Raw genomic sequence first — 27,299 nt, 5'->3', positions numbered from 1 at the left:
TTTGAAAGCTTGGCTTCAGCACTGTATTATTTTTAACAATAACTCATTCTGTGCTGCACCCAGAACTTCGGGCCCAGCCTCGCAGGGATGAGATGCATGGATGCTCACAGCTGCTCGCCAGGTCCATGCCTGCACCAAATCAGCATTTTCTGTGCCCAATTTTGCTACTTGTGAGGCTGCAGACGGTGTTTACCCAGCAAAGGGATCTCACTGGTGAGACCGGAGCCTCTGCCAAAGCCACAGCCAAGCTGATATGAAGGAGATGCAATCAGGTGTTTCTTCTCATTACTGCTAATTGCTGTTTGCGTGCTCTCAGCTCTGTCTTAGACTGGACCCTGTGCAAAGTGGAGCAAGCAGAGATACCTGTGAAAAAGTGTATTTAACCTGGAGGTATCAATGCTTTTCTTCTCCTTCTCTTCTCACCCCACTGAGAACAATGGAGACAAGGCTTGCAGAGGGAGGTAATATCTTTTTTTAGACCGACTGAAATAATTAGGAAAAAAAAACAGGCAGGCTGCAGGGTACACGAGCCCTTCAGCAGGACTGAAATAGAAGCAGAAGTCTGTGGAGCTGAATACCAGCAGAGAACAATAGCTGGAGCGTGACTAGTAGTGTTAACCAGTTCTGCCACTGAGGACCACTTTCCAGCTGTTTCCCCTGGGCATTGCCAAAAGCAAACATCATCCTGAGGACACTGCGCTGCTCCAAGGAACAGTGCCAGCCCACGGAGCCCAGGATGTGCACCAGGACTTTGAGAAGCTCAGTGCCCAAATGGTGCCTGATTGAGCATTGCACCCTGCACCCCATCCTGCTGCTCCTGGGGCACTGCTGCCCTAAACTGCCCCCTGCCTGACCCTCATGAGCCTCCACTTCCAGGGGTCCCATCCCACCGCGGGGTCTGGCCTGAATGCTGGAGACCACAGCCTGATCCTGGGGGCTGTGGTTGACCCTCAGGGACCTGTTTGACACCACCGTTCTTTGCCCCAGACCAGGGGCTCCAGGTTCACATCCCAACACTGGGTGCCCTGTCTCACCCCTACAATCCAAGTCCCACCTCCGTGGCACATTTCCCACCTTGCAGACCTTATCCCACCTCCACAGTCCATGCCTGATCCTCCAGACCCCTAAGGTGTATGTCCCATTCTCTAGACCCTGTCCCATCCCTCTGGTCCATCTCCCACCCTTTAGACACCGCTCCATCCCTACTGTCCATATGACACCCTGCAGACCCTGCCCTATAACACGCACCCTTTCCCTTGAGCGCTGCCACCCTATGTGACCCCAGAACCACATCCCAGCCTCCTCACTGACCCCGGTCCCTCCATTCCGACATCTCCCACCCTACGCTGCCCACGGGCGCGGCCTCACGGAGCTGCGGGGCCGGGGCTGGGCCAGGCGGGGGCCGGGCCAGGCGAGGCGGCGGCGGGGCCGGGGCCGGAGGAGGGGGATCCCCGCCTCCCTGGGGCCGCGCTCGCAGCTCCGGAGCTGCCGGAAACCCGGCGCTGTCTCTCGGTTTCTGTTGCTGCTGCTGTTCGGCGTGAAGTTGGTGCGGAGGCAGAGCACGGAATGTCCCCCTGCCCGGCTGCGGGACGCCGGCGGCGGCGGAGCCCCTGAGCGGGCGGCGAGGAGCGGCCGGTCCCGACCATGGAGCAAGTGAGTACAGGGACGGGTTCGGAGCTCAGCCACAGGGAGGGGCGTCGTGGCCGGTCCCAGATCGGGGGGTTCCTCTGATGCTGCCGCAGCATCCCCAGCCCAGCGGCTTGTACAACTTGCTGTGTTGGGGTGCTGCGTCCTGCTGCGTGTTGTGCTTCCAACGGGAGCCAGCTGGGTGCTGGCCGGGTGCCTGTCAGCGGCCGCCCTCCTCCTCCTCCTCCTCCTCCTCCTCCTCCTCCTCCTTTGGGGAAGGCTGTCGTGCTTTTGCACGTGGAGCTTTTCACGGCCCCGTGATGCCACAGATTTGTTGGCAAGTTGAGCGGCTCCTCTCCTCCACGCGTCTGCTCACCCGGTTATTCCTTCTTCCCTTCCACCCTACGAGGTTTTGCTGTTGATGCACGAGGAAGGGCAGGCTGCGGGCTCCGGGACATGCAGCACTGGTAGCTTGGCTTGTTCTCCCCATGCTTAACTCCCCAAATATTGTGGTGAGAATAAGGGCTTCTTCCAAAAGGGCCACAACAGCAGGAAGACCAAAAGGCAGCCCAGCGTGGTGGGGACTGAAAGTTTGTCATTATCCGCCGGCATCCATGAAATCCATAGCACAAAAGTGCTTCCAGCTGGTGGCTGCATGCAATGGGCGCTGCTGGGTTGCGGCCTGTGTGCCCTTCGTTAGCCATAAATGAGTCCTACTGGGAGTGGGCACCTGAACAGCTTCTCAGGTCTCACATGCATGTGTACGATGTCTAATATTGCTCTTGCATTGTGGAGATGTGGGAGTGCCAGCAACATGTTGGAAGTGAAGGTTGAGGGGTAAGAAAGAAGCTGAGGTCTGGGAACACAACTGGAGATGGATCTGGAGATGCATCCGTGCTGCAGTGTGGGATGGACCCGTTGCACCACTTGCTGACTAAAACACTCCTGTGCAGTGTGTGCAACTTGTGAAAGAGCCGCCATAGTCCAACTGCTGGTTTCTGCTGTTGTCAGAAGATGCAGAAAGTATGTGGTTTTGTGGGCCCCTATAACTCAGGGGAAGGAAGGCAGAAATAACTGCCTAATTGTTAAATGAAAAGCCATCCCACGTCCCTAATTTGACATCTCTGGCGAGCTGTAAAACATGAAGGTAAAGCAGAGTCCAACTCGTGCTGCACTTTTCATGCCACCATGCTATAAATCGCTCCAATGACTTGTTCTGGCTGTGGGACCAGCGCTGCTGGCTCAGGCAGTGACAGAATAACTCAGTTCTTCCCTTGGTTCTGCTGCTCTCTTGGCTGATGTCAGTGGATTTATTCTCATGGGTTTACACCAGCATCAGGCACGAATCCAGCCCGGGAACATCCCGGAATGGCTATCTTAGCATTTCTTGCCTCCAGCAGAAGGAATACCCACAGAAAGCTGAATTAACAACAACAAATCATCTCTTTGTGCTGCCCTCCAATTTTAGTCATGGAATCACAAGCAGCAAGCATGGAGCGGACACTGAGTCCTGCTCCCAGTGCTCTGCCCTGGCAAACCTCCCCTTGCTGACAGATCAAGGGGCTGCACAAGCCAGAGGCATGGGATGCCAGCACCATGGGAAGCACAATGTGGTTGGGAGAGCATCCCATGCATGTGTTCTGCCCCGTGTGTGGGTTGAAGCATCACTCCTGCTACAGACAGAGGGGGTGAGCAGTCAGGCTTCAGGCACAGATGGGGATAATTTGGCCTAGAAGTGGAAATCCTGATGAGGTTGTCCTGAGATGTCAGCTGGTAAATGCTGTGAGTGCAAGCATGAGAATAACCTCCAACCAAAGTAGTTATGAGGGTGGGTTGCTTTTTCAGCGGTAGATGTGAAATGCTGCAACTTTATAGTGAATACTTCTATTGTAAAACCACAGAGGAGAGGGTTTTCACCCTGCAGAGCAAAGAGGCCACAGATAGGCTGATTTGCTGTGTGTTTTCAGGCAGCCATTCTGCCGTCGAGAGAAAAAATAAAGATTGATCTGAACAGCAAAAAACCCCAATTTAGGAGTAACAAGGAGATGGGTGAGGAGCCACTGCTGGTGCAGCCGTGTGCAAGCAGAACTGCTAGGTGTGAGGTCAAAGCTTGTGCCCAGTTACCCAAGCATGACATCAAAAGGGATGATGCACCACCAGGTCTGTATTGGCGCAGCAGTTGATGTTTGCTGAAGGAGCAGATCGCAACTGACTGCAACTTCCTGGCAACCTAAAAAGTCAAGCTTAAAAAAAAACACAGTCCTTCTCATTTCCCGGAAAAGTTGCTGGTGAGCTGCCATCCTGTTGCGGGGTCTTGTCAAACACAGCACTGCACCATGAAATGGCTTCATTCTGCAAAGCACACCAGGGCTGGTGGCCATTTCTATGTGATTTACCTTTACCTGAGGCAGTCTGGTTGTGTTTCAGACATCGAGCCTCTTCCTGACCTTGCTGAAGGCTGGAATAAGCATTTGTACACAGCGGGTTTAATCTGTTTTGCTTCTCATCATGGGTGTAAGTTCTGTCTTTAAGGAACAGCTCACCCAAATACTATCCAAGGGTGTGTTTTCTGGGAGACTGGTGCATGAAAACAGATCTGTTAGTAAGGCTTTCCTCTGGATTTTTGGAACTTGTCTGTACTCACTTGCCCTATCTCCACTCCCTTCTGGCCACGGGAGTGTCTGGCTCTGACTCCTTGCGATGCACATGGGATTTCCTCATGGTAGGAAACATGATGTTTGAGCTACAGACGCTCTGTTTTGTTTTGATTTTTCTCTATCAGCAGTTAGCCAAAACCATTTGAGGATGCTCGGGGTTCTGCCTTGGTCATGCATCCTTTGTTTTGTGAACATACTGCTTAGTGCCATTATAGGCAACAGCAGGTCCTGTGTCCCGGGAGGAAAGCCAAATCTGGGGTAACAGTGTGGTTCTGGGAAGGGCTCTGGAGGATTTGGGGTTGGCCTCCTCTTAAGGGTCACGAGTTCTTTGAGGTGTTTTTTGTAAGGGGATTTGGCTCTGCCTGCTCCTGGGAAAGGCTTAGGGCAGCAGCCGTGCCGGATTCTGCATGCAGGGCAGCAGCAGCCTCGGGGTCCATGCCCACTCCCAGCTCTGTTCCAGAGGTCTGGGCTGTGGTGCAGGAGCTCACTTCTCCTTTATAGAAGAGTTCTCTGGAAGATGCCAGTCTGGTCCCAGCCTTTCTCCCTGTGAGCTGCTGGGGAGGAACTGCACATGGTGGGTGCTGCAGTCTTTGCTAGGCAGGCTTTGCCAAGGACTGTCATTAGATGGATGGAAGGTGCTCTCAACGTAACTTCTCCCTTCTGCTTTTCTTGGTGGCCCTGCAGGATACAAAGGAGGAGGTCTCAGAGAAACCAAAGCTTGCTTCCAGTGCAGAGAAATTTGGCTGGATAAAGAAAAGCAGTGGAGGACTCCTGGGGCTGTGGAAGGATCGCTACGTCCAGCTGCGGAAAACACAGCTCGTGGTCTATGAGGATGAGGTATGGTCACAGCTTAACCCCTTTGGGCAGGATCAAGCCCTCGGTGAAACAGCCCTATGATTGTCACTCTTCCAGTCCATTCCTTTCAGAAGGACTTCTATACTTCAGATACTTTCAGGGAGGCTAAATGAAGAAGAGACAGCTGCTGCATTTTGAGTATATTATATACCATAAATATTTCAGCCAGTAAATATTTTGACAGTACCATTGTTAAAAAAAAAAATAAATAAATAAAAGAAAGAAAACGGGGGCAGGACATCCTGTGAGAAGGTGAACAGGGTAAGACTTCGGGCGGAAGCAGGATATGTGCTCACAGTTTTTGGCATCTAAAAGCTAAAATTGCATTGTAGCAGCCTGACTGCCCACCTGCTGCTGGAGGGCACGACTGGCAGCCCTGCAGCTGTTGGGCACCTCACAAGCAGCTGGAGCTGCTGCCTGCCAGGCTGTGCAGGGTCTTGTTTAGCCACGATGAGCACAGGATGAGGTTGTGAGTGCTTGATTTATCCTTAAACAAGGACGCAGTTTGGGTTTGGCTCATCCCTTCCTGTTGAGCAAGCTAGCGCTAAGAGAAGGACCTCTGGGAGCCTTATCCTGAACTTCCCTAGATAAGATGAATGCCTTAAGTTCATGGCTTCATTTAGAGCTGTTTCTAATCCAATGAGAAATAAGTAAGAGCCAAGCCAAATCTGCCCTGTATCTTCATGTAAGAATAATAGAAAGTGAAATATCCCTGAGTCTGGTGCTCTGTTTCTGGGCTGAAGGGGCTCTGTAAGAAAGGGGTTGGCCTCAGAGGTCCCCAAAGGAATAAATTAGAGGGCAGATCACATAAGCTTCAGCCCAGAGAGGTCTGAGACAGGGGCAGCTGAGGCTAATCCCTGCTGGTATGTGTGCCTGTGTGGCACCTGGCATCAGGGGACTGGGGCATTCGTGGGCATCAGGATGCTAGAAGACCAAAGCACATCCAGTTTCTGTGCAACACGTCAAGGGAACAGGAATGGGGAAACATATCAACAGTTGCACTGCTGTGATGGTTTCAGGAACAACAGGACTGACAAAAGAGTTCGGTTCTCTTTTCTAGAAACACAGTATTGCCTAATATGGAAGATTTGTTCTGAGCACTTTGGGTTAAATGGTATTGCCTTCTGCTCTCCCCACATCCCAAGGCTTTCAGGAGGTGTTTGTTCTTGGTTTTGAAATGTCACAAAGAGTGCAAGAGCACTGAAATGAGAAGTCAGCGTCAGGTAATGAGGAGCTTGGAAGACAGGCTGAGTGGTGGGGGAGTGGAGACCTGCAGCTCTTCTGCAGGGATGCAGACTGTCCTGCAAACTGCAGAACGCAGCCAAGTGCCCCAGACACCTGTTGACTCCAGCTGAAGCTACAGGAACAAACAGATTTAAATCTATAAACACGACATGGTTGGGTTTTTTTGTTGATTTTTTTTTTTAAAGGACTTGCCTTTAAAAACAAGATACACGGAGGTTCTTATTACCGCAAGGGAAAAGGAAGCTTTTAAAGTAAGATTAATTTTCACAGACATTCAGAAGAGGGAAAAATCCCGATCATTTGAAGGGTTATTTTACTATCTCAACAAGGAAAATGGCATTTGTAACAACCAGACATAATGTTTTCTGGTAGCCTGTGGATTGTGGTAACATCCTGTAATAAATTGTATCTGTAAGCTACAGTAGCTACAAGGCCCCATTATTGTAAATAAGGGATCATGTTAATATCTATAGGCTATTAAACTAGCTTACAGAGAAGTCAAATATCTCAGGAGAGGAAATTGCTACAAAATTATCTGGTAGCACAATAGGATAGCATGTGATTGAGCAGACTTACAACAAGGAAACCAAAGGAAATGGCAATTTTCTGTACTCAGGAGGGGTCCTGTTACCGCAGAATTGTAGTTCATGTTTATTACTGTATTTATCTTCCAGTAACGTGAGTTAAGGCAGTGTTGCTGTCTCTGTCTCACAACTGGGGAAGTTTCTGAGATGAGAAGTGCCTTGCCCAATGTCAAAGGAGAGTCTGTGGTGCAGCGTGCTCTGGTGGCTTCTATTTCCTGATCTCAATCTGCATTTTTTGGCTCTTAAGAAAAGAGATTTTTAAATGGGATTATTCAGTGCTCGCTGAACTGGAGGTTAACAGCCCTCAAAAAGAAAGGAGATAAAACATTGGCTAACAGAAATATAAGCTAAGTTAGACCAAAGTAGTTACGTGGGAGTGAGGCCAGCTTCCATGTCCGAGGGCAAGTTTAGAGTCTGCTTATTGAAACCCATCCGAGTTCCATGAAACGAGCTGGTGACTTGGACATGCTGTGCTTTTATCAGTCCCTGGTGTGCTGGAGCCCTTCCTGACGAGGTGTCAACATTGCCTTTAGCAGTTGTTCCATATGCAGGCACACTTGTTTATGCAATTGCACAGGGCTGGCAGCTGCACTTGTCTCTGTAGTTTGTATGAGCAGAATAACAGGAGAAAAGGCCAACAAAAGATGCTGGCAATAACATTTTAAGTACAGCCCAAGCGTAACACAAACATTGTGTTTTAGCATCATCAATAGAAATCTCCTGGAATGTGCCTCTGACCTACCTTGGAAGCAGGTTCCCCATATTGCATCTGTTCATCTGTTTTAAAGCGTAGCTACCTCCTGAAGGCAAATTGCAAATGGCTATTGTATTACTTGCAGCAGATGGTGGGTGAAAGCCGTGCATCTCTGTGCTGCAGGTTTCATCCAGCCGATGCAATGTATTCCTTGTTATCTGCCGAGGTTCCATCTGCAGCGCCCTACAGCTGCATCATGATGTAAACCTAAGACTCAGTTCAGAAAGATATATGTACGAGGTACATATTACATACCCAAATGTCAGGAGAGAAGCACCTATGCAAATACATGCAGCTCAGTGGCGTTCAGATCCCAGGGAAATTACTGACTCATCTCAGTGACAGGCATGTTGCATACGAGCCCACAAAGAACCAAACAAGCAGGTCATTTTATAGTGATGATTCCTGTCTTCTTGTCTCTGCATATTGCTGGAATAAAAACTAAGCCCGCAGAACTACAGAGGGCATCTGCAGAAGCAGCAGTCCTGTGCAGAGAGGCCAAAAAATCCATGCCATCACTCCATGGATTACAAGGAATCAGTCTTTTTGACTTTAACTTTTTTTTTTCCCCCTCTTTTTTTATTCTTCTTCCTTTTCTTTTTTTTTTTTTTTTCTATATGTGCCATATGACCAAGCAAGATGTCTGCTAGGAAGTAGAGGTTCCACGAGGCCTTTGGCTTCCTGTGTGACCTCAGCAGTGCAGCTGACATCTGCATTTCTGCACTGGTAAAGTGATAGCGATGTATACCCCAATGTGATTTGTCAATACGCTTTGAGATCCTCAGATGGAGAAGAGGATTATTATTTCAAGCATTCCAGGCACTGTGCAGAGAATGGAGGCTCACGGGCCATTATTATGTATTGGTGATGCAGACTTTGATGGAAATTTTATTGTCTTTTCCCTTTTTATCAACATCTCATTCAGGAAATTCTAGCGCTGCCAAGTCTGATTCCTTGGTTAAGCATATGCATTAATATGTATAGGTATTTAGTAATGTTCTCCTTCAGGGCCTGGCATTGACATGCTTACAAATATGTTTAAGTAGCGGTGTGTGCTCCATGAGTAGCCAATGGTATTGTTTTTCTGCATTAAATTATGAGTGTAGGATTTTCTGTACCAGGATGTTAAGTGTCTTATTGATTGTCCCTTACAGCAAATACAAAAGCAATTTAAAAACCAAGCACCAAAGTCTATACTGGGAAGAAGACCTGAAAGGAATTCCCTGTTCCCTGGGCATGTCTGTAGCCATGGGAGAGGCGTGGGGATGGGCAGCAGACGCAGCTCCATGGGACACCCTGCAGGCCATGCTTTGCTGGGAGGAGACACTGCTGAGTGGGGATTCAGGCAGCTCAATCCAGCCTTTGTTTCTTAGTGCAATAGAAAAGAACAGTTTTCACTTCCTTGGGATACTAGAGGCAAAATGCAGCAGATGCTTGTGTCTAAGACCGGTTTGTAAGGGCAGGGCTCTGAAAGCAACTTTGTCTCTGCCTGTCGCTGAGCATCCTCTAGGTTGGGTCCCAGGAGGTTGGAGGGACCTGGAGACCTGTGGCAGGGTCAGGCCCTTTGGTTTTTATCTGAGTCACGCAGAACAGACATAAAAGATCTCTTTGTGACCAGGTAGGCACACAGAGGGGCTGGCCACTTGCCAAGGGTAAAACAGAGACAAAAGTCCCATTTTGTCACTGCCTGAACTTCAATCTTTTCCCTTACCTCATACATGGGGTTTTCTTTTTTTTCTCTGGCTTCTGCTCTCTTCCCTGCCTTCCTTGAAGAGGATAACTTGAAAAGTTCCAGTCTCTGAGATGAAGAACCAAAGTCAAGTCACTGCCCTTGGGAAGCAGGGCCCTGCACATCCCCATCCTCGCAGCCTTTATTCCCTGAGCAGCCCATAATCCCAAAACCTCCTGGGGGAAAAGGGGCAGCTGAAGGTCAAAAGACAGCGAAGTGAAGCTGCTCAACCTGCAGAGTCCTCTTTGTCCTCCAGCTTTATCACAGCCCATGGCAGTTCTTAGGATAAGGAGGATGGCTTGCACAGGCTCCGAGGGGAGTTTCCTGTCCGAAAGGCAGGAATAAAGGCATGGACAAGGGGGGTGGCACAGAGCCACTATGCTCTGCTGGGGGCAGAGCTGCTCTCACAGGATGTGTAGGGGACTCTGTGCAGATCTCTCATCAGTGTCCAGCCAAACCACCTACACTTTCACCCTGAGCTCAGCAAACTTTCCCATAGGAGGCAGTGATCACAGCAGTCGTGTGGCAGCACTGAGATGTGGGTGGTCACCTACCCAAGGCCAGGATGAGATCACTTGTCCCCTAGGCATGTATCACTGACCTCACCCTTCTCTCTGATTTGTTGGCTGCTGAAGGGTTATTATTTCCACTCCTGTCCTTTTGCAGTGACATTGCAAAACCAGGCAGCAGGAGCCTTTAAAGGGCTCAGTAATGTCAGCAGGATTTTATCTGTGAGGTTTTAGGTTTGGGCAGATTAATCTCCTCATCCTGATACACCTCTTCCCGGTTCTCTGGTCACATTCACCTACTCAGTGTTAAACGAAATAAACAGTAATGCCATAACAATAATAAACCTAAATTAGATCCAGACAGCCCTCTGTGGCTCAGAACTTGCTCTGCATCTTCAGATTCGCTCTGCTGTGCCCCCACCTCCAGATCAGCGGGTTAAAAAAACTGAACGCAGCCTGGGTTCTGCACAGTGACTTAAATGTCAAGTGGTAAGCGAAGGAAATTCCCTGCAGCCCACTTCCCTCTGAACTCTCCATTCCCTGCCTCCAGCCACGCAGTAACTTCCTGGCTACGACACATTTCCTCGCCCCACACCCCCTTGCTGCTACAGGAATTGCTAAATACAAACTCACACGACTACAAATATGAGCAGAGTCAGAGCTGGGGACGGTCATGGCTGGAGGTTTTAATTTAGGATGGTAACAGGGAGGTTTGTGAGGCACGCTGACTGAAGCACTTTACTGGCAAGAACTGCTTGGCAATTCTCACTGCTTATTTATGTAATATGTTGCAAAAATGGGAGTTTTGGTCTGTTCTGAGACATGAATAATATTATCTGCCTGGCGCTACACTGCAATTCCTATTAGGGATGGTGCTCTGCAGCTGAACTGAGCCATGTACCATGTGTGGAATTTTAGTTATGTTATTGGGAGAAATGAGCCAAGTTCAGGGCCGGCAGTCATCGCTGCAGATACACCAGAGATAAATATTCCCCAATGAGACGCTGGCCCTGACAGTTGTGCTGGCTGTATGGGGCTGTGTTTCCAATCCTAAGCATTGTGACAGCTCAGAGCATGGCTGTGAGAGATGTGTGTCCCAGTAACACGTGGCTGCCACCAACCTTGCTCACAGGAGGGCCGGGTTCCCTGGTCAGTGTGCCAGCAGGGCTCAGCTCAGCCCACATCCATCATGGGCTCCTGCAGGGCTGGGGCAGTTGTGATGCCTGCTCTGTCTTCTTCCTTGTGAAAAAAAAAACAGAATAACATTGGCTTCATACATTGCAGGAAGGTGATTTTGCCTGGTTAAGTGGGAACTTGGAGAGGGCTTTGAGATCATGTCAGGAAACCTTATGAAAGTGTGCTGTGTTACTTGTTAGACAGATCAGCAAAATCCCCTGCAGCAGGACTGGCAGCCCAGTCCCTTTCTGTAGCTGGGCAAAGTCCTTCTCACCTTGCATCTGGCTGTGGATCCTTGGAAGGAGCCACCAGACGTGGCAGAGGCTGATGTTCTTGTCCACACTGTGTTATTTGCTCAGCCACTGTGGACCACAAATCAGCCCATAGCTTAGAGACCTGGATGCTTTTTCGAGTGTGGGATACCAATGTGATCTGTGGGGGGTTGCTGTCTGCATGCAGATTTATTTTTAAGGCAGAAGAGCTTTTAGACAGAAGCGAAGGGAACACATGAAGAGGCTGATGGTATATGATTGATTGCAGTGCCTCCTATTCATAATAATGTTTCATTCCCTCTCTGCAGGATGAGCAGAAATGCATAGAAACAGTGGAACTGGAGAGTTACGACAAGTGCCAGGAACTGCGTGCACTACTAAAAAAGAAACACCGTTTCATTTTAATCCGCTCCCCGGGTAAGAAGGTAGGATTGCTTTCTCTTCACCCTCAATACTACTAACTTCAAAACGAATTCCCAGGCAGCAGACAGAAGGCTCTGAAATTCACCTGTTTGGCAGCTAGGAGAAATTGCCTATGTTTGTGTATGGCCTAGGACGGGCACTACTGTCCTATAGACTTTATTCTTGTGTTGGGGAAAGTATCTACCTTTTACTCCATTTACAAGAACATTTTCCTGTTGATATTTTCCTGCTTTATCATTTTGTTTCTCCTAATAATCCTTGAGCAGTGGTGTGAGGCCATACCCTGCTGTTCCCCCATGTGCCCTGGGTGAAGAAGTGTCCCTGCCCCAGCTGTGCTTGCTGTAGCTTTGCCGAAGTTCCAGTGAAGTCAATGATCCCAATCCATGCACTGGGACCGTTCCTGTACTTGGACATGCTCATATGAGAATCTCCAAGTAACTGCAAAGTTTCTTGCAGCCAAACAGTTCCTAGAAGAAAATTAATTCTGCAGATTTAATGAAACTTTGCAACCTTAGGTGCCTGTGCAGCACCTGGTTGTACCCAGAACCTAATAACCAGGCTGATGTTGCAATGGAATTCTGTATCCACCTGAGCACAACTGTATGCAAGGAAGCACGTTTTCCTATATATAGGCCAATATATGTTCATAATCACTGCACATACTTGAGAGATTTTCTTCATTCCTGCTGACAGTGTATCAGCATCTTTCTGGGCTAGGATGTTTCTGTAGTTGCTCTTAAATAACTCACTTTGACTTACATTCTAATTTCAATGTGATTTTATTGGTTTAAAAGATCTTATTAAATTTTTCCATGCAGATCCAAGAGGTTGTAGGGGACAGAAAACATATTAATTTCCATAAGAATATGAACAGCCAAAAATATCAGCTTGCATGCATTTCCTCATCTCCATTTTGTTTGAATAAATGGAGACTGTTTAGTCCTTGCTGTCACTGCTGCTTATTCTTTCACTTCATTCACTTAGTGTTTATTTGTGTAACGGTGCCTGAAGACCCCAGCTGAGTTCAGAGCATCTTTGTGCTAAACTTCATTCACAACAACAAAACAAGGACAGTCCTCCTGCCCCACAACATTCACTTGGACTGGGGTCGGGGTGGAGAGAGAAGGGGAATGTTTGTTTTGCAAGTAGGCCCAGTCTGCGTCAGGAAGAAAAGTGATATTAAGCACAACACACCAAGGTTATGGTAGGCTGGAATTTGAGCCCTCTGCTAGAGAGCTCCTGCTCAGCACTGGATTCAGAGCAGTGAGTTTCTCCAGTTTGGCTGGAGGTTTAATGTTTGTTTTGTAACTTGGTTAATCACAAATCATGTCCATTTTAGATCAAAAATGCCCAACCTTGGCAGGCTTGGTGCGTTTTCTAGAGGGAGACAGAACCACAAGTGCCCCTGCTGAATGCTTCAGGATACCATGTGTGTGCACACCTACTCCCAGGGAGGCAAATAATAGCATGTGTGAGCAGAGATGGAGGCATAGTAGGAATTATTATTATTATTATTTGCAAGTATAATACTTAGGCAAAGTGTATAATAGCTGTATGTTTCTGCGTGAATCAACAAAGAGTGTGGGATCTGTTTCTAAACCTTTTGTTTCTTACTAGCAGAGAGATATGCCCAAATTCTGCAATTGAAAGGGAAACTTCATCCTTTTGGCATCCTGGCAAGTTTACAGCTCCCCTGGTTTTCATGCCAGTGACAAAATGGAAACCTAGAGAGCGACCACTTTTTATAAGGCTCTTTTGGTAAAAGGGAAGGCTTTTATAAATGAAAAGTTCCCTGTTTGTAGCTCCCCTCCCACCCTCCTTTTGGCTGGGAATCTGCTGAGGGTGTTGACACACAACATACTTCTGCAGATGTTAGAACAAACTTCAATTAGGAGGCCAACGTACACAACTGTCCTTCTGGTTTGGAATTGCAGCTGTGGCAATAGATATCTGCTCAACAGTTTCCTTTTGGGAGACTTGCTGCCATCTGCAATGTGCACTACAGCTTAAAGTCACCCTGTGAAGTGCCTTGCCGAGCCCGTCCATGTTTTACTAGTTTTCTTTGTCCCTTATCCTGAGCACAGTGATGGGGAATGCAGAAAGCAAGCGAGTAAGCCAGGAAAGGCCATTTCCAGTGTGCAAATAGAAATGTCACTGTAGAAAGCAGGGACCCCAGTTTAACTTTAGGGGAATCCCGGTATTTAAACCTTAAACCAAATACTTGATGGGATGTTTCTGAAGAGCAGAGGACACTTGGAAAGCACAAACAATAGAGCAGCAAATGTTCAGATCCTTCCCAGAGCCTGAAGGAATTGTGAGCTCAGTGTAGCTCTGCTTGTAGTGCATGAACCCGTTAAAACAACTCTGTAGCTACAGTTGCACCCAACTAAGTTGCCTTGCTAAACACTGCTCTTTGATGGCAGAATCCCAGATTTTGCTTGCCCAAATCACAAAGATAACATTTTTGTTAAGCCACAACAGTATGAATGTGTCACACGCCTGCACCAGACGGCTTCCCTGTGTGGAACTGAAACAAAGCACTGATCCCCGCACTTTGGTTCTTCGGCAAAGGAAGTTGGAAGTGTGCAGAAGACCCATTCGGCTTAGGAATCTCAAATGCTTCACTCCAGTCACACCAATTAAATGAAAACTGATGAACACAGAGAGCTGAGCAGAGAATTCATAAGAAGGGGCAGCAACCTTGGCTTGGAGAACTTAAATGTACCCATGATGCAAACAGCAGCATAAACCATGTCTGATGTAAGCTGCCTAGAGACTCCAGAGATTGGCACAAGTCTGGTATTCAGCAGGTCTAAAAGCCTTCAGCTACCACTTTTTCCTCTGTGATCCAACCTGCCAAGGACCCAGATTCAGGAGATGAGCTCCCATCTGGCAGGTAGCCTCTGCTGTACCCTGGGTTCTTACTGACCCAGCTGTGCTCTGGTATCTGCTGGAGGCGACCACCCGGTGACAAAAGACAGCAGAGAGGATTGTGATCCCACACCTCAGCCAGCAGAACACAAGCAGTTCACAGTCCAGCTTAGCTTCCCCTTGCTGGCAGCTGAAGCTTTGCACTGAAATGGCTGACAATATGCAGGTTTCTGTCACTCAGCTCTTGACAGATTGCTAGCATCAAGCAGAAAAGCTCAGCAAAGAGCTTGTATTGGTTAATGTCTTAAACTGCAGCTTTTTGGTTCTCCAGGCTTGTCAGATAAATTGCTTAGGGCTGGCCCTGGATAATGGGGTCAGCATAGCCACGAGGCTGTCCCTGCTTGCAGAAGACTGATGTCTGAGAAGACACAGGGCAGTCAGAGAGTTGTGCTCGCTGTCGTCACAGGCAGTGACCAGAGTGTGAGCTGCTTTTGTTGCATGACATGCAGCCAGTGATTCAGCAGGAACTGACTGGCTGCGCTGTGCTCTGAACTCACTTACAGTAAATTGCGTACGCTGTATTCATGGCTCACAATGGTCACTATCACATTAGGTTCAGTCATGACAGCTTTTCCTGGCACACCAGGCAGTTGTTTATGTCATGAGTCAGTCTCAGCTGGCTTAGCAGGTAGGAGGGCAGATGGGCTGCCCTGCTTCCTGCCCTCTGGTTTTTGGCTTGGTGTCACTGACTCTACCTAAAATTGCTGCTGGAAATCAGACCCTGCCTAAAGCTATGTGTCCTCTGATAGCTGAATACTCAGACGAATAAAAATAAAGACAAAGTAAATTAATTTGTTCCTTGTCTCACACTAGTCTACAGAACAACAGTGGCAAGCAGAACTGAGAACAGCAACTCTGGCTTGTTCCTCTATTTCCTCAGCTTTATAGCGAGCTCCCATCCCACCATGGGCAAACCTCACCCCAGTGCCTGTGATGGAGGACAAGTGAGGGAGGCAGACAAGCAATGGACTGCAAGGAAACAATGAGGCTCTGTGTGGCAGCATCCCAAGTGTCAGCCTCAGTGCCCCAGCAGCCTGATTTTTCCTTAGTATCTGTGGATATTATGCTAAAAAGGAAAAAAAAATAAATAAATGTTCTTGTAGAAAGGAAGCTGGGTGCACTGGCTCTGTGCTGTTGCCTGTAAAGCATCTCCCCACGCTTTCCCTTCCCCCTGCTGTCTACTGGGTCTGTGATTGGTGGCCACAGTGGTTGGTCAGCATTAAATAGGGCATGCCAGAGGGACATCTCAGCTTCTCGGTAATGACCAGCAATCCCCCAGGGCCCTCACTCTGCTCTGCTGCGCAGTCGCAAGCTGACACCAGCACTTTGTCACAGTCCCAGCTTTCGGAGGTCAGTGGTTTTTGTCCTGAGCCGAGAATAAGGCACAGAAAGTGGCATTAGAAGAGGAAGCTTTAAGTGAGGCAGGAATCCTTCCCTTGAGCACCGTTTACGAAGCTTTCTAAACCCTGGTGCAGAATACCAGGTCTTTGCCAGGCAGTGCCATAGCACAGCTGCTCACAAGTAGAGCTTTCTCAGATGCTTTTGTAATCACGACGCTTTGGGGTGAAATCGTTTCCAAACAAAAAAGTTTTTAAGCACACACAAAACCAGGCCTGCTTGGGCTAAAACAAAACCTGGCTGTCACCATGTTTTGGAGCCTTGCCTTCCTTAGATTCCCTGGTTAACGTGATCCTTCTGCGCCCCAGACAAAGAACCCTTTTTCCAGAGTGCTATGGTTCAAGCCCTAACCTTTCTCTGGGCTCTTTGGAAGACATTTGGCCCATCACCTTATGTGCAAACTAACTGAACAAATACACTCTCCCAAAAATGCTTCTTAACTCCCTGCTGGCTGTGCTGGTTGCAGAGGTCTTGTACTCTGTTGCTATGTGCAGGTATAGAACCTTGGCACTGCAGTGAGCAATAAATGCAGAAAGGAAGGGCAGTAGGTTCCTTGCTTAATAGCCAGAGTGAGTTAAGGAAATAAGGCTTTAGCTTTACAGAATTTAATGGTGCCATATGGGTCAGGAGAGCATCCCTACTGGGAGGCCTAGAGCATAGGCATGTAAGATTACAGTTGCTGCCTCGTTGTACCATAAACAAAACAGGAAGCTGCTAAGAGCACTATCTTTGTCACTCTCATTTTGTATAGTCTGGATGTTCTGACCCTGTTGTGATTTCAGAAGGTAGGGCCTGTTTTACAAAAAGGCCGAGACTACAGCTGGTCTTGAAGGCACTACAAAGGTGTTGGATGACTGTAGGATGTTAAGTAATAGCTGGTTGAATGGGGGACGGCCATATGATCCATTGCTCCCATCCTCATTTTTGTCCTATGCTTTTTTACCATCTGCCTCTTCTATGTTCTGTATTCTTAGGAAAGCTGTTCAGACCCCAGAAAATGTACGTCTGTAGTGTCTGCTTTTATTTTTTTCATTTGCAAGCAGAAAAAGATATTGCTACTTTTTGCACTTACACCACTCTTAGCCGCATCCTGTCTATGTGCAGCTGAAGCTGGGTTGCCGCAGCCAAGGTCAGAGCCCTGGATTCCTGTATTGGCTCTGTTCCGTGGAGCCACAGGAACAGGGAAGAAGGCAGAACCTATGGCATGTGGGTTTCCTACTTGCAGCCTGTGGGGAAGCTGGAGATAAAGTAGCTGATAGCATCTGAATTGCCACCAAACAACTTGGACTCTCTGATTTGCTGTGCTTTTGTGTTTGAGCACTCAATGTACAAACAACTTTCTGCTGCTGTAAGAGCTATTCTGTAGATTCCACATAAGTAAGAAACTCTTAACTTACTACTTTAATTACTAATCGCAAAAATGGAATGACAGCAGCAAACAGCACAGCATAACAAAACTCTGTTCACAGGAGCTATGAAGGGGAGTACTTGCCAAAGTGCAGAGGAATCTGTACTTTAAACACAGACTGGAACTGGATGTTATATAAAAACTGAAGGGATACACAGAATGCAGGACGCTGCCTCTCTGTTCTTGACAAGTAATGCTTAGGCAAAATTCTCTCTCTGCTCTTGCAGGTTCATGATATCAAATTTCAAGCTCCAACTTTGGAAGAAAAAGAATCATGGATAAAAGCCCTGAATGAGGGCATCAATAGAGGCAAAAACAAAATATTTGATGAGGTAAGTGATGCTGTTTTCAAACTCGTGTACTTCTGTGTCATTTCTCATTCACTGCTTATTTAGCTAGCAACAGAACTTGTCTGAGATCCCAGGTTCCCTGTCCTTCCTGAATGCCAGGCATTGCCAAAGGAAAGAAAGCCCGTTCACAGCTGGAAGCAAGGCAGACCAAGCTGCATCCTCACAGGCTACGAGTTTATAGTCCCTCTAGTTCCCAGCTCAAGAGGCTAGATCATGTAGAGAGGTGTTTGCATCATTTCTAGTAGGGTTAGAGGCAGGAACAGTAGGATGGTACAGAGGCATCATCAGTGCTCTAAGATCTAACATCTCACTGAGAGACCCATGGGACACCAGAGCTCACCACAGTCAATGGGAGATGGTCTGATGGCATCACTGGGTTTTGGCAATGGTGTTCTCCCATCCATCCCAGAGGATGCAACTGGCTGCAACTGGAAGGACTTGTCTTCCCCACACTGTCATGATGCCCAGCAACAAGCAGCCTGGAAACTGAGGTATTTGGTTAGGACAGTCTTCAAGAGTGGAAAAATCTGCAGTGACTCAGTCCACCTGCTATTCTTGCTGCAGGCTGGAGAGAAGTCCAGTGGAAAGTTACTCCAAGGTTTCTCAACCCATGCACTCTCCCTGCCTTCCTCTCCACTGTCCAGCACTCCCCAGTACCCCACTCATTCTGGTGTGCAAAGGCAAGGATGAAAACTGCACATCCTCAAGCCTGACTAATTTTGCCCTGCTCCTGGTTACCTTGTAATCAGCCCCTAACTAAAGTGAAGGAGCAGTATGTATTCTTTAGTTGTTTTTGTAGCTGAAAGGAAGTGCACAAAACCACCACTAAGGGAATGACATGAAGAATTAGGCAGACTAGGAGACTAAGAAATCAGCAAGATCTGTTTGGCGAAGGAAACCAAAGCAGTGAGTAAAAGCTTTGAGAAAAGAGCTGAGTTCTTTTGGTGGTGCTCAAGAATGCAAACTCTGAGAGCTTGGGCTTTGCTTTTATTCAGGACAAGGCAAAAGCTGGAGGAGAGGCTGGAACATGCTCCTCTTTCACCTAGGCAAGTCACATCCCACATCAGGTTTTTGATGGTACCTGGAGCACTTGGGCCGAGCAGGGAGCAGCATGTGTAATTACAGGGAGCAGCTGTGCGCAGCCTGAGAAGCCATTACAAACCAGAGCAGCAAAGAGCTGAGCAGCCAGGTCTGCTCTCATGTTACAGCGGGTAGGAGATGCGATGTCCTCTAACATAATGCTGCTCAGCCCTTGTTGGAGCCACTGACACAGACTGAGAGCTGCTTGTAGCAGCAGGGCAGTGGGCAGCAAAGCCCACAGCCCCCTCCCCAGCACGGTGTGGTGAGGTCTGGGGTCACCTACTGTCCCTTTCACCTGGAGACAATGCTCCTGATGAGGATTGAGGTTCTCAGACAGAGCCAGACTTTAATTCTTGTTCATTCTGCTAAAGATCAGACTTCAGATTTAAAATGTTTTCTGCACAGGCTAGGCACAAGCTAATGGGTCAGACCTTCAGCTGGCTTGGATTAGCTGTTCTTCAGCCTATTAGACTGCCCAGAGAAGTTGTGGAGTCTTCCTTATCAGAAGTCTCCTTGCAGGTCTTCAGAAGACCCTCTGGGTGGCCCTGCTTGATGGGCAGAGTTTAGAGCAGGTGACCTTCCAGTCGTTCTGTGATTCCTCACTGTTCACATATGGGAGACGGTGGATTTCTCCTCTGATTCCAGGAAATAAATTTGTTAATTCAGCTACTGTTGCAATTAATCCAGGTCACTGCTCACACCTCCTATTTAGCTTCCTGCAGTCATTAGAGCTGTACAAGGGAAGGTCTATTACAAAGAACTGCTGATACAGTTCACCATCAGGTCACGGTTATTAATGGGCTTTTACCTCTAAGATGGCAACAGCAGTTTTGGAGTTAGTTCAGGCTGCAGTGGGGATAACAAAGCCCTCCTGTGTCCTTCTCTTACCTGCCCTTTTGGTAGAGGGGATGATTGCAGATCTCTGGGGGCTTAGATGTAGAGTGCCTTTTAGATAAACACACACTGTTAGATAAACGTGCACTAAAGATACCTTAAATGTCCATCACACATGCTGTATCCCTTCCTGCGTGACAGTGAGAACTTTATAGATGGACTGTGAGAAATTAATGATCTTCTTCCTTTTTTTGTTTCCTTCCCTTTTAAAGGTGAAAGTAGATGAGAGCCTTTCCTTGGACCATGTCACTCGGGACAGAGTGAAAGTGGCCCACGGTCGCAGGCCGCCCACAAGAAGCCACCTCAAGGAGGTAAGTACATCCTATGGGGACAGAGGTAAGTATATCCTATGGGGACGGAGCCACCTCCCCAGCTGGGAGCAGCTGTACCCTGTGCTTACACTGCTGCCTTCCAGCTACAGGCAAACCCTCAGGAAAACCCAGGTGCAGACAGCCCAGAGAAAGCTCACGAGGGAAATGGCTTCCCCTGGGAAACACAGCACCCACACCTCTTTAACTAATCTCCAAGTTAACCCATAGATCTGTAGCTGCTGCGACGTGTTACAATATATTTAGCTTTCCATAACTCACGAGCTGCTTCGCTGTCTGGTGAGAGCCTTTCTAGTTTCATTTTAATCAGAAGAGACCGAAGCTGCTATATTTATTTGCAAAGAAGGGATGATTTTGTAGCCACAGTGGTGTAAAGATACAAGAACTGCACAGTCTGTGGGGAGAAGCTTTATTTCTTATTAAACTAACTGGAACAAACAGACAAGCTTTCAGGTTTACAAACCCTTCCTCAGCACTGAAACAGAATACATTATTCTCCCAGGCAGTTTTATAGACCAGCCTGTCTGCCCTTAACTGATTTTCTGGATCTGTCACTTAAAAAAAAAAAAGGGGAAAGAAATAACACTGCAGAATAAACCCGCAGCTCATTTCTGTGGGAGAGGTTCTTATGAATGCTTGATTCCTCTGATTTATGAAAAAGCTTCCACGGACAGATTGATATTTTAGCAGAACATTAATCTAAACCAACGAAGGTTTCTAAATCAAACCTTCTTTCTTCAGACTTCCCAGACTCTGACTTATGTGTCTGCACAGCACTCAGATGGCCTTAGTGCAGGAAATGAGATGCCCCGAGATTTTTCACTTTGCATAGAAATGGAGGGAGAGTGTGTCTTCATTCATAGGAATGAATCACAGGCTCCTATCCATCCCTTCTGAAAACAACAGAGCAAAACAAGACCGAAGTTGCAGAAGCAATGAAGTGTGGATTCTCTGATGCATAGAATGGATTCAGCAAAGCAGGATGCCCTTCCCTAGGCACTGATGAGCCCTTACTCATCTCCCTATTTTCATGAGATACCTCAGACATAAATATCTGTAAGTGCTCTCACTTTCAGCCAAATTCAAGAAAAACTGCCTTCCAAATTCAAAAGCATTAACAAGGAGAGAGAACAGAGCCTGCAAAAAGATGAGTGTGAGAGTTGCTGGCTGCAGCATTGTGAAAGAAATGGGATGAATGAATATTTTCAGTGCCAAAGCAGGCCAGGTAAGGACAGGTCAGGACGGAGCAGCCAGGATGCAGCATGCCTGACTCTCTCTCTGTTAAGAGCTGGAAAGGCGAGAGAAACTTTACCTAAACTCTGCACTGCTGGACTCTGGCTCTAGTTGCACTTTTGTGCAGCATTGGGTTCCCTCACACAGGAACTGTCTCTACATCTCTCCATCCACTGCACTAAGCTCACATCCTGCAGTGTGTTTACCACATCCACCCTTTTTAGGATATCCCCCTGCTAGAGAAGTTTGCAGGCAGCCTGTGGTTTGCAGGAGGTGTAACCAGATGGTTTTAGCCCCAGCGTGGCAGCAGTGACATCAGGCTGAGAGAGAGTGAGAAGGCAATGGTGTTACAATAGAAGCTCTGGCCAAGTGATCTCAGTGTATGCCAACAACTTGTTTTGTGTGGTCACATGGAAGTATGACAGTCCCAAAAGCAGAAAGCAGCAATACTTTGGGTAAGCACACAGTAAATGAGGAGGGTAAAGGGATCCAGCTACTAGAGGGTAAAGAACTCAAATCAGTCAGAGCCGACTGCTTAGCACTGACAGGAAAACAAAGAAATAAGAGTGTGGAGCAAGCTTTGAGATGCTCTGCTCAGAGAAAGTATTAAAATAAATTCTACACTTCGGTCCTAATTTTTGACTGCTTGTGGCTCTTGGGTTTGTTATTCTTGTGCAAGCTGCTGCACCATTAGGCAGGAAATAATTCAGCAGCAAAACCACCCATAGAGTTCACAGAGCACGTTGGGCTGTAGAAAAAGAGGACTAGGCAGAGGGATAGGAGATCTTCATTTGATGCATTCAACATTTGCTGTAGGGTACTTGACCCTACTTTCTTCTTTGTCAGGTAAAATATTTTGGTTTATCACAGCTTATTAAATTTGGGTATTGCAGATTTCATTGGGTTTCATTTACTAGATAAATGCTGCTGCTGTGAGAGGTTATTACAGGGTGGTGCGGCACAGAAGCAGCACAAGCTCTGTGGATTGCTCTTGAGCTGCAGAAGCAGCTGCTCTTAAGAGAGCTGTTTTTGTTATCAGTCAGGTTCTCCTGGCAGTTTCGACAGATGTAAGTATAAATAGGGGGTGGATATGTGAAACAGTAATCCCTCACCTTCCTCTTACAGCTGAAGTTTTATGCTGCAAGTGTTTGTGCCACTGTATCCATAGCAATTCCTTGAAGTTAAAGAATTGAGCAGGGGATCGGTGGAATAGAATTTGATAAAGTTCTCTCATGTTTCAGGCTGCCAAGTCTACATCAGATGGTATATTGCGACTAGATCTGGATATAGTAGACAATGGACCACCAAACTTTGACTCCACTGTCAGCGAAAATGACAATCTGCCACCTCAGAAAGAAACTCCAAAGCCACCTATGCCACCTGCAAAACCTTCTGGCACAAAAGAAAGCCATGATGCAGAGAACAGTGTTCCTGATCAGGAACATAAAATGCCTCCTCCATTGCCTCCTGATAAGAAGCTTAAGGAAGGCTTAGCATCAAAGGACAATGCAAATGGTAGCGAAGAGGACTGTGTAAGCAGAGAGGAGAATGAAGAATCCAGTGCAGCAGGTGAGGAGAACAGAGATCAGCTTGTTGAAATCAGCAACAAGGGCACAGCAAAAGCTCCAGTTCCTCTTCCTAAGAGTGTTCCAGACAAGCTAAAAGTTGCTTGGGACCAACCGGTCCTTGAGCCTAAAAATGGAAAAGACTTGGAATTATCAGGAGATAGTAGCAAAGGCAGCCTTGCTGCAATTGCTGCCTCAGATGTTGCAAAACCTCCTGTTCCTCCTCCTAAGGTTCTATCAGAAAAAATGATAGCCACTATGAACTCCGGCCACAGTGAGCTGGAAGCTGGGGGCTTGGAAGAACTGAGGTCTGGCAGTTCCAAGTCCCCAGTGAATGGCACTGAAGCTGGAGAAGCAGCAGAGTCAGCATCCCAAACAGCTGAAACTGAAGAAGGAAATGGGAGAACCTCAACTGAGAGGGAACAGCAAACTTCAGCAGAACAGACAGAGAGTTCCTTAGCTACAGAATCGGGCCATGAGAGCGTAAAAGGAACTACTGAGAAAAAAATATCTGTAGAAACCCCTTCAGCTCTGAAACTTCGCAGTTCTTCTCTGGGAGACTTGTTGTCTGATTCCAAAAGTAAACAGAGAGCACTTCCACGCCAGGGTCTCGCTGAGGATTCCCATCACTGCTTAGCTGAAATGGAGGAGAAAGTTGCTAATGAACGGGAGAAGGCAGAAAAACTTCTGCAGAAGGTTTTACGGGAAGGGTTGGAGCAGGTTCAGGAGGGCAATGGACCCCCAGTGGTGGCAGAGACATTACTCAATGAGGCTGTAGAGCAACTTCGGCAAGCTACACAAGTCTTGCAAGAAATTAAAAGTCTTGGAGAACTGAAAAAAGAAGCGGCACAGAAACAGAAAGAAAAGCAAAAGGATCTAGTGACTCTTTATAGGAGAAGTGCTCCCTGACGCACTCTTCAAAGAGACTTCTTTTTCAGAATTCAAAGCTAAACTTTTGCCATTAATGATTTGTACAATTGCTAGGCCAGTGTTCAAAAGGCGGTGTTTTGCTGTGCATGCACCATGTTTATGGAACAGAATTGAGCTTTCAGTTATAGCCTCTCTCTCTTTCTTCACGCTGTACATACATACTAGTCCAGCTCTGATCCCTTTAGCACAGCAGAAAGTTACAAGACATTGAACAGTTTGAAAACGTGAACACTCTTTATGGACTCGATCCAAAGTCCTTTCCAGTGAATGGATCAGGCCTTAACAATTTCTGATAGTCAAACCGAGTTCAATGTTTGAAAGAAGCAGAATGGTTATTCTAGCAAAAGCCCCCGTCTATCTGAATTTACAAGCAGATACCAGATTATACTGACACACATCTGGTCTTTCCATTTAATTCATTTAAGGATAAATGTAGTCAGAGAAAACTTTACTTTGTTTATACATTTTCTGGCAAGGTTTCCTGGAGCACCTGGCCCAGTGACACCAAGAATGTAAGGACAAATGGCTTCAGCTTCTCTGAAGACACTCATAAAACTACATTCTCAGTTTAGAAGTGACCTCACACAGAGGCAAACAAAGCTGGCCAGCTCCTGCCTACAAGTGTCCTCAGATCTGGCACATCTGCATGAAGTCAGTCTTCTGAGTCCAGCTAGGCAGAGCTATAGGTGTACTGAGCGCTGTGTAAATGAATGCAAGTCTCAATGCATCACTGCCAGGCAAAGTGCTAATTGTTTCTGTTCTGTTCATATAGAAACTGAGGCAATGATGCAAAGCAGGTTACCCTTGGCCTTTGAAGAAGTGTGCTGTAGCTTCACAACACATTTCTTTGTAAGGACCATGCTCATCCGATAACTCTGAATGCCATCAGGGTCGGGAACAAGTAGCCAGATGTTGGAGAGTTTGTGTCTAGGAAATGCCAGTCCATAAGAAGCTCTTTTTCTAAGGACATGCATTCCCATAGCTGTTGGCTCTCTGCTGTGGGATGTTAACTGACAGGAACACGCACATCAGGCAGCCGGTCTGGATGGGATCCCCCTTCCTATTCAGCACGTTTCTACCTGCTGTGTTCTGGCCAGCCTGAGAGCCACGGTTTGGCACAAACATCTGTAATCGGAGTATGGAAGGAATTTTGTGTGCATAACTTTGGGCTGGTCCCTGTGGCGTAAGTATATTAAAATAAAAATACATTGCAGCAGAAGGGGCTGAAGAAGGCAGTGCAAGATGGCTCTGGCACAACTCCCACAGCTTCCCCACCTGCTGAAAGCAGCCCCAGTTCCCATGGTCTATAGATATTAACATTGTGATAAAATCCCGTCTGCGCTGCTGCTGCATAGCACTGTACCTGAGCTGGGTCCTCTCACCTATTCTCTATGGTATTTGTTCTCAGGGGAATCGCAAAGGGCTTCTCCTTTGCTTAAGGCATGTTGTGGAAGCACAGAAAATGACAATCTTCCCTGACTGGTTTTAGGGAGTGACATGCTACCTTAGCTCTGTTCTCTCATTTGTCAGCACTCTGCTCCCCCATTTCCATTTCTTCCATTTTCTTTGTATCATTTCCCAGGTTCCACAAGGATGCAGTGGGCTGCAAACTCCTCCCTTTGCAGCAGCCCAGTAAAGCTTTGCATCTCTTCTTAGCCTCGCCAATAAGCTCATGTGTCTGAGCACAGAAATATCATCTTTGGGTTTCCAAATGTCCCATTTTTCACCACCCAGAGCATCTTCTAATTAAAGCAGCCATGGTCATCTGCCCCCCTCTCTGGAGCTGTAGACATTGCATAGAAAATCACTTGTCATTCTCTCACATGGGAGGTTCTACATGGCCAAACACTCAGGACTCAGGTGCCACAGAAGCTTTGCTGTGAGACAAAAAGATTCCTGTGTCCTAAGCCCACTGCCAGGCACGCAGCCCAGAGCAAACTCTGGGTCTGTGTAATTTGCTGCTGTAGACTGAATGTGAACTGTGGGTTTCGCTTTCAAATATTCTTAGGACAAGGGCTAATCATACAGAAAATATTCAGTGCCTATCTGCTATCTAAATGTATTTTTCTGCATGTGCACTTTTGTTTACCGAACACTGTGTGGTATGAATGTGAGCTGTGAGAACCCGGTGCGCACTGGAAGTTGAGGGACATCAGCTTCAGAGAGCAGGCAGGCATTTAAAGGATGCAGTTTTGTAACAAGTGATAAACTAGATGCGGAAAAGAAGTTCACACTACCAGGAAGACACACAAATCACGGCACTCTCTTGGTACAGGCTCAGATCCCAAAGTGGAATTCAGTCCTAAACTCCAGGATGGGCAAATCAAAGCCTGGAACTAAAAGCCTTTGAGTATGGAAATAGCTTATGGGACAGCTCCACCCCCCAAGATATCTACAAATGCTTTTGCTCTCACAAGTGTTTCTTGTGGCAGTGTGTTCTGTGGATACCCATCTGGCAAAGTATTGATGAAGATACTGAGACATCCTTAACTGTTACAGCCAAACCTACAGGATGTGCTTATATTTACTGTATATTTTTATATAATACTGAATATTCTAATGAATAAATGTCTGACATTTTACTGAATACCCGTCAGTAGAAATCTTAACAGAACAAAAACCTCTATTTGTAAGGGAATGAGCATGTTAAATCATTTTACAGGCTACAGCTAATTACTGTTTTACTGTACTAACAGAACTTACTAGATGGAATCTCCATAGCACCCAATAACTCTACTGCTGAAAACATTATGTTACAGACTTCTTGTTTTTAAGTACTTTTGCTCATAGATATTTGCTAAAATATCTAGCTTGGCCATAAGCCTGATTCCCCCGGACTTTACAAGAATCATCGTGTTGATTCTGCAGTTTTCCCACTTGTTCTCCTCATTCTAGTTCTAAGCCGGGCTCTCCCTAAAGCAGGAGGGTGAGTTACCCTGTAGCTGTCTTCTATGCTTTTTGCTCCTCTGCAAATGGCAGTGCTGCTCATAGTCTGAGACTGGATCCTGCTCCATTCAGCCTTTGCTCTGAACTCCTGCAGCAACTCCTTTTGTCAGTGTACATCATGCACTTTTTTTTCCCCTCCCCTTAAACTTAATACTTGTAATTTCTGACTACGCTAAGATTTCTTTCTAGTGCCTAAAAGCCCTGTGGGCATGAAGTGCTGGGGTGCAATTCTGTGTTTCAGGCTGTGCCACGAGGTTACATTTGTGACAGGAAGGAAGTGAGCTTGCAAGCAAGCAAATGTGGATGGCTATCTCAAAAGCAGCCGCTGCATCCAGAAGAAAGGCAGCGCTTTGTCTCCTCCTTGCAAAGAGCTTTGAGATTTGGCAATAAACCCCCATTTAAATA

At 47.0% G+C, this 27,299-nt stretch overlaps 1 protein-coding gene across 2 annotated transcripts; it reads left to right on the top strand.

The window, feature by feature from the left end:
• The first annotated feature begins 1,453 nt into the window (after nucleotides 1–1,453).
• On the top strand, nucleotides 1,454–27,299 carry PLEKHO2 (pleckstrin homology domain containing O2). Of its 2 annotated transcripts, none has more exons than XM_085515235.1 (6): nucleotides 1,454–1,653; nucleotides 4,968–5,120; nucleotides 11,716–11,824; nucleotides 17,795–17,899; nucleotides 20,104–20,202; nucleotides 22,695–27,299. In XM_085515235.1, the coding sequence occupies exon 6, from the start codon at nucleotides 22,827–22,829 to the stop codon at nucleotides 23,925–23,927; it is 1,101 nt and encodes a 366-aa protein (XP_085371361.1). In that variant the 5' UTR covers nucleotides 1,454–1,653; nucleotides 4,968–5,120; nucleotides 11,716–11,824; nucleotides 17,795–17,899; nucleotides 20,104–20,202; nucleotides 22,695–22,826; the 3' UTR covers nucleotides 23,928–27,299. The 2 variants fall into 2 exon arrangements, with proteins under 2 accessions (XP_085371361.1, XP_015728897.1); XM_015873411.3 differs by having other exon boundaries at nucleotides 11,716–11,832.

Source organism: Coturnix japonica, chromosome 14 (assembly GCF_054131305.1).
Source record: "Coturnix japonica strain WE chromosome 14, WE-NBRP24, whole genome shotgun sequence".
NCBI lineage: Eukaryota > Metazoa > Chordata > Aves > Galliformes > Phasianidae > Coturnix > Coturnix japonica.
Note: the sequence above shows the minus strand (reverse complement) of the source record. Positions and strands in the feature narration are given on the sequence as shown.